This window comes from Cervus canadensis, chromosome 29, assembly GCF_019320065.1.
Source record: "Cervus canadensis isolate Bull #8, Minnesota chromosome 29, ASM1932006v1, whole genome shotgun sequence".
NCBI lineage: Eukaryota > Metazoa > Chordata > Mammalia > Artiodactyla > Cervidae > Cervus > Cervus canadensis.
This window is the reverse complement of record NC_057414.1, coordinates 19,758,778-19,775,037: the sequence shown is the minus strand read 5'-3', so window position 1 is coordinate 19,775,037 and position 16,260 is coordinate 19,758,778. Positions and strand designations below refer to the sequence as shown.

The window sequence follows — 16,260 nt, the reverse complement described above, 5'->3', positions numbered from 1 at the left end:
TTGCCTGTGATGGGTTTTCTGTTTAGATCTTCTATTTTTCCTGGTTCAGTTTTGGAAAGTTATACCTTTTCTCAAGAATTTGTCCCATTTCATCAAGTTGTCCCTTTTATTGGCATAGAGTGCCTGGTAGTAGTCTCTTATGATCCTTTGTATTTCATTGTTGTCTGTTGTGATCTTTCCATTTCATTTCTAATTTTGTTAATTTGGTTCTTCTCTCTTTGCTTCTTAATGAGTCTTGCTAATGGTTTGTCAATTTTGTTTATTTTTTCAAAAAACCAGCTTTTAGCCTTGTTGATTTTTGCTATGGTCTCTTTAGTTTCTTTTGCATTTATTTCTGCCCTGATTTTTAAGATTTCTTTCCTTCTGCTAACCCTGAGGTTCTTCATTTCTTCCTTCTCTAATTGCTTTAGGTGTAGAGTTAGGTTATTTATTTGGCTTTTTTCTTGTTTTTTGATGTAAGCCTGTAATGTTATGAACCTTCCCCTTAGCACTGCTTTTACAGCACTGCTTTTACAGTGTCCCATAGGTTTTGGGTTGTGTTTTCATTTTCATTCATTTGTATACATATTTTGATTTCTTTTTTGATTTCTTCTATGATTTGTTGGTTATTCAGAAGCGTGTTATTTAGCCTCCATATGTTTGAATTTTTAACAATTTTTTCCTGTAATTGAGATCTAATCTTACTGCACTGTGGTCAGAAAAGATGACTGGAATGATTTCAATTTTTTGAATTTTCCAAGACTAGATTTATGGCCCAGGATGTGATCTATTCTGGAGAAGGTTCCGTGTGCACTTGAGAAAAAGGTGAAGTTGCTTGTTTTGGGGTGAAATGTCCTATAGATATCAATTAGGTCTAGCTGGTCCATTGTGTCATTTAAAGTTTGTGTTTTCTTGTTAATTTTCTGTTTAGTTGATCTATCCATAGTTGTGAGTGGGGTATTAAAGTCTCCCGCTATTATTGTGTTACTATTAATTTCCTCTTTCATACTCGTTAGTGTTTGCCGTACATATTGCGGTGCTCCTATGTTTGGTGCATATATATTTATAATTGTTATATCTTCTTCTTGGATTGATCCTTTGATCATTATGTAGTGTCCTTCTTTGTCTCTTTTCACATCCTTTATTTGAAAGTCTATTTATCTGATATGAGTATTGCGACTCCTGCTTTCTTTTGGTCTCCATTTGCATGAAATATTTTTTTCCAGCCCTTCACTTTTAGTCTGTATGTGTCTCTTGTTTTGAGGTGGGTCTCTTGTAGACAGCATATATGGGGGTCTTGTTTTTGTATCCATTCAGCCAATCTTTTTCTTTTGGTTGGGGCATTCAACCCATTTACATTTAAGGTAATTATTGATAGGTGTGGTCCCGTTGCCATTTACTTTGTTGTTTTGGGTTCACGTTTATACAACCTTTCTGATTTCCTGTCTAAGCGAAGATCCCTTTAGCATTTGCTTGAAGAGCTGGTTTGGTTGGTGCCTGAATTCTCTCAGTTTTGCTTAATACTGTAAATGCTTTTTGAGTTCTCTTTCATATCTTGAATTGAGATCCTTGCTGGATACAGTAATCTATGGTTGTAGTTTCAGGACGTCCTGCCATTCCCTTCTGGCCTGGAGGGTTTCTATTGATAGGTCAGCTGTTATCCTTATGGGGATCCCTTTGTGTGTTATTTGTTGTTTTTCCCTTGCTGCTTTTAATATTTGTTCTTTGTGTTTGATCTTCGTTAGTTTGATTATTATGTGTCTTGGGGTGTTTCGCCTTGGGTTTATCCTGTTTGGGACTCTCTGGGTTTCTTGGACTTGAGTGGCTATTTCCTTCCCCATTTTAGGGAAGTTTTCAGCTATTATCTCCTCGAGTATTTTCTCATGGCCTTTCTTTTTGTCTTCTTCTTCTGGAACTCCTATGATTCGAATGTTGGGGCGTTTCACAGTGTCCCAGAGGTCCCTGAGGTTGTCCTCATTTCTTTTGATCCTTTTTTCTTTTTCCCTCTCTGCTTCATTTATTTCCACCATTTTATCTTCTACCTCACTTATCCTATCTTCTGTCTCCGTTATTCTACTCTTGGTTCCCTCCAAAGTGTTTTTGATCTCATTCATTGCATTGTTCATTTTTAATTGACTCTTTTTTATTTCTTCTAGGTCTTTATTAAACAATTCTTGTATCTTTTCAATCTTTGCTCCAGGCTATTTATCTGTAACTCCATTTTGTTTTCAAGATTTTGGATCATTTTTATTATCATTATTCTAAATTCTTTTTCAGGTAGATTCCCTATCTCCTCCTCTTTTGTTTGACTTGGTGGGCATTTTTCATGTTCCTTTACCTGTTGGGTATTTCTTTGCCTTTTCATCTTGTTTAGATTGCTGTGTCTGGAGTGGACTTTCTGTATTCTGGAGGTCTGTGGTTCCTTTTTATTGTGGAGGATTTACCCAGTGGGTGGGGTTAGACGATTGGCTTGTCAAGGTTTCCCGGTTAGGGAAGCTTGCGTCAGTGTTCTGGTGCGTGGAACTTGATTTCTTCTTTTTGGAGAGCAATGGAGTGCCCAGTAATGAGTTTTGAGATGGGTCTATGTGTTAGGTGTCACCTTGGGCAGTCTGTATGTTGACATTCGGGGCTATGTTCCTGTGTTGCTGGAGAATTTGCGTGGTATGTCTTGCTCTAAAACTTATTGGCTCTTGGGTGGTGGTTGGTTTCAGTGTAGGTATGGAGGCTTTTTGACGGTCACTTATTACTTAAAGTTCCATGTAGTCAGGAGTTTTCTGGTGTTCTCAGGTTTTGGGCTTAAGTTTCCTGCCTCTGGATTTCAGTTTTATTCTTCCTGTAGTCTCAGGACTTCTCCAACTATACAGCACTGATAATAAAACTTCTAGGTTAATGGCAAAAAGATTCTCCCCTGTTAGGGACACCCAGAGAGGTTCACAGAGTTACATGAACAGGAGAAAAGGGAGGAGGGAGAAAAGGGAGGAGGGAGATAGAGATGAGCAGGAGGAGAAAAAGGGGGACTCAAGAGGAGAGAGACAGATCTACGCAGCTGTCTGTTCCCAGAGTGTTCTCCGTATCTCAGACACCTACAAGGATTCACAGAATTGGATTGGGAAGAGAAGGGGAAAGGATGAAATAGAGGTGTTCTGAGGTAGAAAACAGAGAGTCAAGATTGGGAGAGAATAATCTTCGGTTTAAAGATAGGGCTTCTCTTTTTTTTTTTTTGGTAAGGTTATAGTGTAGTGAAAATGAAAATGAAGAGTAGTAGAGGAGTACTAGAGGACTTTAAAAGAAATAAGAGAAAAAGAAAAATAGAAAATAAAAGAGAAAATGGAAAGAAAAAAAAAAGAAGAAAAAAGAAAAAAAAAGAAAAAGAAAAAAAGAAAAAAAAAGAAAGAAAGAAAGAAAAATTTTTTTTTCCCCCTAATTAAAAAAATCGTAAAAATCTATGAAAATGAAAGTTAAGGAGTAATGGGGGAGTAATAGGGAATTTTAAAGGAAAATAAAAGAGAAAAAATAAAAAAGAAAAATATAAAAAGAAAAAAAAAATTTTTTTTTTTTCCTTACTTAGAAAAAAAAAGTAAAAATATATCTAGGAGTTTCTCTGGAGCTGCTGCGGTCAGTGTGGGTTCGGCTCAGTTTCAGATAGCTCCTCGTTCCAGCTTACACTTCTCGATATCTACAGGGCCCTTCCAGTGAAGTCGGTGTTTTCTAGAGGGATTTTAATCTGCTGCACCAGTCCCTTCTGAAGCGGTTCCCTTTGTTTATTTGGCTTCTGTTTGCCGGTCTCTTCAGACCCTCATTTCCGCCCTGACACAGGCGGGCGGAGGTGGACTCTTATTCAGTCAGCTAGTTCCGTTGCGCTGCTGGGAGGGGCTGACGCTGCGGGGAGGGGCTGGCGCTGCGGGGCGGGGCTGACGCTGTGGGGAGGGGCTGGCCCTGCGGGGGCGGGCTGGCGCTGCCGGGAGGGGCTGACGCTGCTTTCTCCGTCTGCCGCTGCTCAGGCTCCCGGCTGTTCTATATGGAGCGCGCCCCGCGCTGCGCTAGGTTCCAGCCCTCGGGTGTTACACAAAAGCGCGGAAGGGAAAGCTGCGCCTGCTCTCTGTGCCTTCCCCGTCAGAGCGGTCCAGGCAGCGAGGGGCTTGATGGGCGCACTATCCCCAGGTGTGGCGCACTCACTCCCTTCCGCGGACCCAGTCTCAGTTTCCGCTGGCGCCAGTCGGGTGCGCGCGCCTTCCGCCCTCCGCGTCCCCAGCCCCAGTCCCCGCCCGCGCCGGTCGGGTGCCTGCGCCCTGTGTCTCGCCGCGACCTTCCCCTCCCCCCTGCCTCCTGCCTCCGGCGGGGCTGGGCGGGTCCGCAGCCTGCGACCTCTTCTTGGGACTTTCTCCGTCCCTTTGTTCTGCGAACAGCCGGCAGTGTGTTCCGGCCGGTCAACTCTCTCCCCCTTGGTCTCCCACAGTTCAAGTTGGCGCCTCACAGAAGCTCCCTCCGATTGTCCTCAGGGCACTCAGGCCCGGACCCTAGCCCAAGCAAGGCCGCCTAAGACTCCCTTCCCGGGACGGGTCTCCGTCCTTAGCTCTTTTGTCTCACTTTTTATCCTTTATATTTTGTCCTACCTCCTTTCGAAGACAATGGTCTGCTTTTCTGGGCGCCTGATGACCTCAGCTAGCGATCAGAAGTTGTTTTGTGAGGTTTGCTCTGCATTCAGTTATTCTTTTGATGAATTTGTAGGAGAGAAAGTGGTCTCCCCGTCCTACTCCTCCGCCATCTTGGCTCCTCCCTCCCTCCATCTACATTTAAGGTAATTGTTTATAGTAAAGGATTTACCATTGCCATTTTGTTAATACTTACAATTTCTCTTATAGTTCTTTTGTCCCTGTTTTCTTTCTTCTTGTTTTCCTTTGTGCTTTGTTGATTTTTTGTTTTGATATGATTTTACTAATTTATCTTTTCCTTGATGTAATATTTATAGATATTTTCTTTGTGGTTACCATGGGCCTTACACAAAGTACCTTATAATCATAAGATTCTACTTTAAAGACCTTCCTGGTGAAAAAAAAAAAAAAAAGATTCTACTTTAAATTGGTAACAACTTAAGTTCAGTCATGTATAAAAACTACATTCTTACTCTGTCCCCCTTAATATTAATTCTGCATTTAACAACTATGTATGTCATGTGAGATGGTAAGATAATATCATTGACTCAATGACATGAATTTGAGATAGTGGAGGACAGGAGTCTGTATGTTACAGTCCAAAGAGTCTGAAACCTCTTAGTTACTGAACAACAATGATAACACATGTTTCATATCCATTAACTGAAGATAATACTTTGAAAAGTGTCAGAAAAATTAGGGCACTGAGCAAGTGGTCCAACTTCTCACCTCCCCAGGGAAAAACTGGGAGGTAGCTTTCCTCTCAATCATATTGTGTTCTTGTGAGGGTAAGAATTCTGATGAGAAAGTATCTCAGATTTTCATACTGGTTTGCCTGTGTCTGATTTTATGCTTGCCTGGGATGCAGAATATTCTAAACTAGTTGCCAGATATCGCACAAAGGGATTTGCCTACAGATTTTTGTATTGGTGCTTTTTGGGGGGAAGGAGGATCCAGGGCCTCCTATTTTAGGGTCTTGCTGATGTCACTCCCATCATGCTACCTACCATGTGAATGTACATTAATTGATAGTACCACTAGTATATATTCTTAATTGCAAAATACAATAAAGTCTTCTAGGAAATGATGGAGAATAGTTTTACTGTGAGCAGAAACAAATTCATAATGAAAAGGCTTAGATTTGAATTTTGTTCTTCTGTTTATAAATAATATAAACTTATGAAGATATCATTTTGAGAAAAAATAGTATTTATGAAACACCTAATGTTTATTTTAAAACTTATCTTTATTTGTTGATTTAAAAAATTCTTATAGAAGATATTCTAATGTATTTCATGTTACTATGTCTAACTTCTCCTGTTCATTATTCTCTCAAGCAGAAAAATATATTCCATGACAATTTTGCTCTTATATTGATATTTTCCTCTTTGTTTCCTTAGTAATTCTCTTCAACTATCATTAAAACATGATCCCGCATGTTCTCACACAGAAATGTAGAAAATAGAGTTCTAGAATTATAACCCTCTAAGGAATAATAGAGATCATTTATTTCAAGTGTTATCTAAAGCATCAGGTATCTATATCGAAGGTATATTCCTTTATTGCTTTTGAGACTTTTTAAATCTCTTGAATAAGTGATGTTTAAGTGGTATCTTTTTTGAAATGAAGCTAAAATCTTACACTATGAAGATATAAAAGTCTCGAAATGTACTACCTTTATTTAATAGTTTTTCTTGGTGTTACAAATAGAATGTTTTCTAATTTCATTTAATTACTGATTATTGATGGCCTATAGAAAGTCCTTGATTTACATACACATATACATACCTACACACTGGCTTCTTACTATTTTATTAGTTGTAATAATATTGATAGTTTTCAATTTTCCTCCTTAATTAATAGATATGTAACAATTTCATCTGCAAAACTGAAAATGTGAACTCTAATATTTGAACTTAGTTTTATATGAGTTCACGCTGCATAAAAATAAACATAGGTAAATATTTGTAGACAAAAGTTTATTCCACGCTGTACAAAGAGATAATGTTGGAAATCGCCCCCAAAATCCTATCAATCTTTATCCCTCAATCGAGTTCCTCTGCGTAGAACACACCAGAAATTTGTCATTGCCACCTCCACCAAAATTGATATCAGTGGTGTGAAAATCCCAGAACATCTCACTGACACTTACTTTAAGAAGAAGAAGCTGCATAAGCCGAGACACCAGGAGGGTGAGATCTTCGACACAGAGAGAGAGAAAAAGGAGATCACAGAGCAGCGCAAGGTTGATCAGAAAGCTGTGGACTCACAAATTCTGCGAAGAATCAACGCTGTCCCTCAGTTCCAGGGCTACCTCCGCTATGTGTTTGCTCTCACAAATGGAATTTACCCTCACAAAGTAGTATTCTGAACTTCTTGCAAAGAACCTAATTAAAATAATTTTTCCATTAAAAAAAAATCCTATCAATCAAGATTGATTATTGTTATTTATTGTTATTGAAACAAATGTAATAGTTCTATATGTTCAAACTTAAAAGGATGTACCAGAAATAAAATTTAACAGGAAAATGTTGTTGCAAATTGTAGGCATTATCTGTTCAACTTTTTCTTGCCAGATTGTTTTGGAATTGTTGTTTAGAAGTCTACAGGATCCTCTAAACAGTCATTCCTAGCTGATGGATCATGTATATCAAAGATCTAACATACAGACACTATTTAAATGGGCAAATATGTGATCAAAGGATACTATAATAATCTAAAAAAAATATTGGCTTATGCACTGTCCAGTTAAGAATTTGTTTGTATCCTTGTCATATATTCAAATTCCTAGTTGTAGTTAACCAATATTCTTTTGATCTATAGAGTGTATTCTCTAAATCTACATTCAGACACTAAACCTTCAAATACTTCTGATCTAGACCTTGTGTCTGAGATTGGTGTTTAATTGGGATGGAAATTTTTTAAAAATCCTTAAAAAATAATATTTTGGTGCTATTCAGAGCAACAGGTACTTTAAACCTGCTACAATAAGAGATACTCTGACCCTTTAGATGGCAACTCACTGAACAGGAAGCTAGAGGGCTGCAGGAAGAAAGGTTTTTGCCTTAGGAGACACATAATGCTTTGTCAACTACCTCAAGAATTTACAAAAAGGAGCACGAATTACCTTGAAGTCCTTAGAGGAGATTTCTGTGTACCTTTATCTTGCATTTATATGGTGCCACAGAACTGGGATATTTTATTATTCATTATGCTTTCCTTTATTATTCAGGCTAGCAAAATTTACTACTGATGATACTTTAAAAATTTTATTGAAGTATAGTTGATTTAATCTGTGTTAATTTTTGCAGTATAGCAAAGTGATTCAGTTATATATTAATACATATATATTATGTTTTATAATCTTTTCTGTTAGGGCTTATCACAATATATTGATCATAGTTTCTTACGCTATGCAATAAGACTTTGTTGTTTATTCATCCTATATGTAATAGTTTGCATCTATCTGCTAATATTGATGATACTTTTAACTTTTGTACTGGGGACAAATGCAGAAGTATCAAGAAGTCAAATTCAATATTCTGCAAAATGCTTAAAGCCACACTTCTGATTAAATCTTTTGATGACCACTTAAAATGCATCATTTTTATTTCTTTCACAATAAGGCAAAGTCAATAGACAAATTACTTTTCAAAAAACTAGAAGAAATGTTGACCTTAGGAACTAAAAATCAATGGGCTTTTAATAGTTCATTTACTTAAAAGTACAGTATTCTAGTATTTTGTAATGCAATCATAACAATAGAGATCAACTAACATTGCCATTTTCAGCAAATTTGTGCTGGAGTTTAATTATGGATTTATGATATAAATATATTCAGGAAAGACAAGTTCATCTTAATCAGTGCTGATCCCAAACAGTTGAGCAACTAAACAGAAATTCCTAAGCTATTTTTATAATAATTGTTCTCTGGAGAATGCTAAACTGTGATTATCTCAAACCCTCTGGGGCCCTTAGCTGAACAAACCATTTTAGGTTTATGGGTCAATGAAAAAGTCAGCTGCAAGTGGGAGAGGGATTGCTCTGAAAGTAAAATTTAATCAACAGAGACTGTTTGCCATAGAATACTTACTTGAGAATGTAAAGAAAACGAACATTCACACTTATGAGAAAAAAAAAAACGTTCATTCCTACCACAAAGCTCCTGGGGATCCCACATTACCCAGGAGAAATGACATCCTGATTTTCTCTCTCTCAAGTATTTTGTAACAGGGATAACTTGGCTCGATAGTTTTATATTTTTCCTTCAATACATATTTGTTAAGTCCTTATTCTTAGCAAAATTTGTTGCAGAAATAGAAATATTGGTATAACTATGACCCAGGGATACATTCAAGATGTCCTCACAGTACCCAAGAAGATAGTCAACCATTTCAAACATATGTAAGTTTTGACTATCATCTACAGAATGTAGAAAAGAACAAAATGAGCAGTGATTGGTTACAATGGTGGCAGGATTGGGATGGTGGTAGGAAAGTGCTCACAAAAAGGAAATAATAAATTTGAGATTTATTAATATTTTGGCTAAAATATAAGAAGAAGAACTAACACTATTGATTCCCTAATAAGTGTTCAGTGAATTAATTTATCTCACTTAGTACTAATTATTGCTCTATAAAGTAGGTCATATTATCTCTATACTAGCAAGGAGGAACTGAAGCTCAGGCTTTATAGAGAGAATGGGATAGATTTGGGATCTGACTATAAGCACCTTGCTTCTGAAGGTGTTGCTCTCAACCACTTCATTATTCTGCCTTTCATGCAAAATCCAGATGGATGAAACAAAATTTTGCTTTTGTAGAATTCAATTCAGTATACACGATGCAAAGTCTTTACCTGAGAAAGTGAAAGAGTATAGGATTAAATGGAAGGGTTAAAGGATAAATTGAGTGGGACTATGCATGTGGAGATCCAACCAGTTCATCCTAAAGGAAATCAGTCCTGAATATTCATTGGAAGGACTGATGCTGAAGCTGAAACTCCAATACTTTGGCTACCTGATGCAAAGAACTGACTCATTGGAAAAGACCTGGATGCTGGGAAAGATTGAAGGCAAGAGGAGAAGGGGGTGACAGAGGATGAAAAGGTTGGATGGGATCACTGACTCTATGGACGTGAGTTTGCGCAAGTTCCGGGAGTTGGTGACGGACAGGGAGGCCTGGCGTGCTGCAGTCCATGGGGTCGCAAAGAGTCGGACATGACTGAGCGACTGAACTGAACTGATGCGTGTGGAATGGAGAAACAAAGGACAGAAGGCAAGATCAGATGAAAAACTCACAGTTGCCAAGGTAAGAGAATGGCGGCTGCCTAGAGTAAAGCATAAGCAGTGAATATAAAGGGACAAAGAGTGAATAGAAAGATGGCAATACCGAAGAGTGAGAGGATGTGGGGATGTATTGAAGGCAATGAATAAATGAATCTAGGCTTATAATCTGAGCAGTTACATGTCTATTAGTATCACAAGCTGGGACATGAACGAGAGAGTTGCTTTTCCAGATTCAATGTTCTTATGTTTTTGAGAATTTAATGTGTATCTTTAAGAGGTGATGGTGTCCTGTGAATTTTTTTTTCCATTTATTTTTATTAGTTGGAGGCTAATTACTTTACAATATTGTAGTGGTTTTTGCTATACATTGACATGAATCAGCCATGGATTTACATGTGTTCCCCATCCCAATCCCCCCTCCAGCCTCCCTCCCCATCCCATCCCTCTGGGTCTTCCCAGTGCACCAGCCCTGAGCACCCGTCTCATGCATCCAGCCTGGGCTGGTGATCTGTTTCACCCTTGATAGTATACTTGTTTCAATGCTATTCTCTCAGAACATCCCACCCTCGCCTTCTCCCACAGAGTCTAAAAGTCTGTTCTGTACATCTGTGTCTCTTTTTGTTTTACATATAGGGTTATCATTACCATCTTTTTAAATTCCATATATATGCGTTAGTATACTATATTGGTGTTTTTCTTTCTGGCTTACTTCACTCTGTATAATGGGCTCCAGTTTCATCCATCTCATTAGAACTGATTCAAATGAATTCTTTTTAATGGCTGAGTAATATTCCATAGTGTATATGTACCACAACTTCCTTATCCATTCATCTGCTGATGGGCATCTAGGTTGCTTCCATGTCCTGGCTATTATAAACAGTGCTGCAATGAACATTGGGGTACACGTGTCTCTTTCAGATCTGGTTTCCTCGGTATGTATACCCAGGAGTGGGATTGCTGGGTCATAGCAAACTCTGGGAGATAGTGAAGGACAGGGAAGCCTCATATTCTGCAGTCCATGGGGTCGCAAAGAGTCAGACATGACTGAGCGACTGAACAAGTGAATGTTTGAGAAATCATTGTCAAGTCATTGGAGACTTCTCTGAGAGATGCATACACATGTCTTTGGGCAACCATAGCATGTTTGTCTCCTTTTTCCAGGTAATGAATAATTTTCTCTTTTATCCAATCTGTGTAAACATATAGGAAAAATCCAATGTCATGAGTTTCCTCTTTAGATTCTGGACCAGAATTCCAGCAACTTGCTTTGATAATACTTCACATTATGTATGTGTGTGTGTGTGAGAGAGAGAGAGAGAGAGAGAGAAAGATTCAGATTGTTTTGCAGACATAAACTCATAGACAGTCACATCAGCTCATGAAATGAGCCACAGAACAATTTATCCCTGTTTTCAAAAGGTAAAGGAAGGTTAAGTGACTCATTGGATTGTTCAAAACAGAAGTTCAGCTCCGAAGTCAGCTTGGTGCACATAAGAGCAACCACCAAATGGCTGTATGACCAGCTGTAAATGGCTGTTTATTGATACTTGATACAGCTTGAGTTCTTAGAGTCTTCGTTTGCTTGTGAACAATGAGCTTAGAAGAGAAAAGGAGAATAGAAGTCATTTTTCTTCAAGGTAGGCAATTTATCCTTATTTCTTTGTAAGAATTTATTTTGACCTGTACATTCATTTAAACAAGAAGCTCAAGGTGATGTTCAATATTAAAGAACTACCCACAATACATTTGCAGAAATATTAACTCTGTAAAAGGGCCTTTCTAGTATACATTATTCAGTGTTCTATCTGTCCTCATATAAGTTTATAATTTTGTGTCTAGGTCATTCTCTTCTAATCTCTACTGATGAATATATATGTCAAACATACATAGCCCTTTTCCCTGAATCCCAGACCCACATATGGAACTGCTTATGCAATTCTTAGATAACTAATCAATCTCTCAAAATGAGTAAACTCATATTGAGCTTATATTCTTTCTTATATAATTATATTCTTTCTGTTGCAATTTTTTGTTTATCCTATGATCTTATACAAATAGCTAATTGAAACTCTGTTCTTGTTTCTTGAGTCAAAATCTCTGAGTCATTCTTAATGCTTTGCCTTTACTCAGGCTGAAAGTTGGGTCTTTGGCTGAATTCTGCCAGTTACATTTCATCATCTATTTGTATTCCATCTATTCTCAGCATTTCCACTGCCTCACCATTTGTAATAGCCTTCTAACTTGTCATCCTGGTTCTATTTTGCCTCCATAATCAATGACCAACATAGTAGACCACATTCTGTTCACGTTCTGTTAAAATGTGATAATATCTTCTGCCTTCACATAAACCCTTCAGCGTCTTTCTTTCTCACTTAAAAGTTAAAGTCATTACTATGATGCAAAAGACCCTATTTGATCTGGCCCTGCCACTGCCCATGTGAATTTTCTTTCCTATATCCTCTCTAATCCATTCTTTCTGTCCATACTTGACTCCTTCATATATGAGGCAAACACCTGCTTAGGGGCCTTTCTACTTAAGTGATATCTTATAGACATTTACATGGCTTCATCTCCTGCACACTTCAGGTCCTCAGTTTTGTTTGAGGTTTTCTCAAACTATCTGCCTTAAAATACACTTCATCGCCATTCCCTGCTTTATTTTTCCCCTTAGCTCTTACCACTACTTAATATATACTTTATTTTCTTGTACACTAGAATTTAAGCATCATGGGGACATCTGTTTTGTCAGTAATACAGCACATGGCTATTATTCAGTAACTATTTATTGAATGAATAAAACGTTGTCCATTTTATACTTAATAGAATGACCTAGAATCTTGTAAAATACATTCATGAATTTTAAGAAACCTCATCATGGAAAAATGGTTGCTCTCACATTGTTGACCTATGAAAAAAATTATGTTTATTTAATATACTATATTTAAGCTTATATAATTGCTGATATTCAATATACTTTTATAGCAATTTTAAAAATAAAATTGGTCACTTTTTCTCAGGGTTGATTTTCTCCTTTGACTTCCTGATAGTTTATAAAATTTAATTCTGAAATTCTAAAATATAAAAAGGTAAATGAATATTGTTACTTTAATTAAAGAAATAAAAAGCTGTCAATTACTCCCAATTTCACTACTTTGTCATCAGTTGCACCTCTGAACCTGTCCACAGGTTAAATACAAACAACCATAACTTGGGAGAGAACAGCTCTGGACTCTACTCTGTTATGACAGCATCATGAAATGGTAACCATGCCACCATCATTTTCCTCCTAAACTTAAAATAGTCAGTATCATCTAATGATGATTTGAAATATTGGATTAAGTTTATATTATTCCCTTGTATCATTGTAATTCCTTTATAAGTGGAGTCTCCTGGGAAGGGTAACTATTTTACATTAAACAAAATTCTGAAGCTTGTCTCCCTTCACAGAAAAAAATAAATAAACAAAAGAAAAAATGAGTTATATAACTTTTCTTTTTGAGTGAAAAATAATTGGTAGTCAGTTTGACATTTTGAAATAAAATTTTTTAATAAGATAATGAGTACACATAAGTGGTGTTTTTTATTCAAAGGGTAGGATTTGCATTGTAAACCTTATCACTTGCATGGGAGAATTTAATATTAGAATTGAAAATCTGAAATTGTTTGAATTTCCATGCTGCCAATCTGAAGAATATCTGTTCCAGAAAAATAAATTTTCTTGGCATCAATTTTATCAACTAAGGCATAAAACCATATACCAGTTATCATTTTGGTAAGTAGAATAGAATAGAATTTGCAAGCATTCAAAACCAAACAGATTGCACATCCAATCAGAAGCAGTATATGATACACGGTAACATGTAAGTGACAATCTAGCAGATATGAACTAGGTATTTATTTGAAATTTACTTCCTTTATATGTAAAAGCTGAGATAATTGAGCTCAGATACAATCAATTGTTGAGCTCAGTCAACAATACCAAAATAATCATCAATTATCTTCCAAGAACAACATTAAATGATTTGAAAATGATGATGCATAATCAAAGTATTTTTATTTTATAAAATTAAAGGTATATAAACATGCACAAGTGCTATTACAGTTATTATTATCATGATTTCTGTTTCATGACTCCTCCACCAATGTGATAATGGGGTACCCAGGTTCTTAAATAATCTCTCCCTAAAGAATTTCTGGAATAACAGATGTCATGTGATGATTGCACTTTTATATCTCCTCTGACTTCAGCTTCTTTCTATTGAATAGTTTCTCTGTTGATACAGAAGACATTTCAAGGGCCCACAACCAAAGGGAGTTCTATAACGAAGGGTCCAATTCACCTCTCTTGATTTTTGCCATGTGTTATATCTCAGAGATATTAAAGCAGTGTTATTTCTTCCTGGAAGTACTGAATAAAGTTTTAAAGAAAATGAATATTGTCGTTTCTTTGTTGTTGTTTACCTTACCAAGCCTTCTCCTGTCCCCTAAATACTTGGTCCCAAAGAGGGTTATAGAGGAAGCCACAGTCAGTGAGAAATCCACACAGTGTTCTAAATGGTCCCTCTGAACAGACTAAGGTTCTTCAGTAGTTAATGCTTGTCTGGGAAGCTTCCTGTTTACTTTAGGGTGAGTTCCTTTTCAGAAGCTTCCTTACATATACATTTCTGATTGACCTCATCCACCAGTGTTCCTAAGATAGCCGACCTCCAGGGTGGGAAACATCTGAGGCTTAATCTTTCCTAACTAGATATGATGCTAATAACAAAATAGGAAAATAATCTAGGGATATGGTTTAGAACATATTTTATTATATTGACCAGTTTCATGTTGAGGCTATGAAGTTTTCCTTTCATTGCAGTCTCTCTTTTGCATAGTGAAATGTTTTAAACCATGCAAAAATCATCTTAAAAGTAATAAACTCATTCCCGGAGCTGACCAGTCAGGATACAATCCCAACCAATATAGGCCAAAGCATTACTTGAGTGATTTTGAGATGGCAAGAAGATTTTATGGGCAAGCACCTGATTTAAGGTCAGAAGGTCAGAATACGAAATCTGACTAAATCTGGGCTCTGACCCTGCCTCATTCTATCCCTCTTAGATAATGCCAACTTTTCAAGGTCTCTATTTACTCACCTGATGAGTATAAAGAGTGCCAAATGCTTAATCCATCTGTAGATTCCATCTGGATGGAAAACAGAGCAACAAGTTTTCTTTAGACTTGTGGTAGAATTTTCATAATAACACTAATATAAGACCAATGTATTGATATTAATATACCAATCTATTAACAATGAATAAAATACCAATTATCAAATACAGTATAACTTAATTTTAAAATAACAATATATATAATATTTTTAATCTGTATTGTAAGATACATGTGCTGGAAATAAGCAGTTTTGGAATTTTGTTTTTATGCATCAAACTCTGGTCTCAGAAAACAGAATCACTATAGTAAAGACTACTAGGAGAGTAGATAGGATTAAGAAAGTATGTTACATATAGCTAGAAACCCCCATCCCACGTTCTGAACTCATACTGTCTTAAACTATTGGCAGAAATACTAATCTCTCAGGCTGACATTGCTGCATTTTTATCACCAAGAAAAACCTAATTTTTCTTATTTGTAATGCTCAATAAATGGATTATACTGGTGTATAATAAGTATAGTGGATTATACTTATTCCCAAAGTGTGTATTGAGGAATATTAGTCTTACAAAATGTATTAAACAAAATAGTTTAAAAGTTGAAACAAACTCTTCTCATGCTTACATTCATATTCTAAAATATCTAAGTCATAAAGTCAAGAAACAAACTTATGTTTGATTAACCCAGTTTTCCTCCAAAATTTTGGATCATATGATTCTCTTCTAGAAGTCACGTTGATTAACACAGTATAGTTAACTGCAGTGTAGTTAACTGCAGGTGTCCCAACCTTATTCTATCTCCTTTGCAATTTTAGTATAAGAATCTCTAGGGGTCAGCACTTGCATCTCTTTTTCTGAGGACTTTTTCTCCTCCCTGAAATCTCCCATGGAGGATTTTACCTGCCTACCTTATAAGAAGAAGGACTGAAAGTTAACACACTCAACCCTCAAAGCATGTTTAGCAAATACACCAGGTCCTTCACATTTATTGCTGTGTGTTTTACACTGACTTCCAAAGTTTCCTGTGAGAGATTAACCCCCATTCACCCCAACAGCAGCTAGCTCGAAGTCATCTTTATCGGTTGCCTTTTCTCTTGGTCTCACTTCTACACCACTGGTCTTTCTTTCACATCCTAGACTAGCTCTTTACACTTGAGTCTTTGCCTTAGGGTATACCTCAGGGGATCTCAAA

The 16,260-nt window shown here is 36.8% G+C and overlaps 1 protein-coding gene across 1 annotated transcript; it reads left to right on the top strand.

Moving 5' to 3' along the window:
• Positions 1 to 6,666: 6,666 nt before the first annotated feature.
• LOC122431463 (60S ribosomal protein L6-like) lies at positions 6,667 to 7,021 on the top strand (the record flags this gene model as incomplete). The annotated part of the gene is made up of 1 exon (XM_043452791.1): positions 6,667 to 7,021. A coding segment is annotated over one exon (336 nt), but the record flags the coding sequence as incomplete, so codon positions are not given.
• Between the last annotated feature and the right edge of the window lie 9,239 nt (positions 7,022 to 16,260).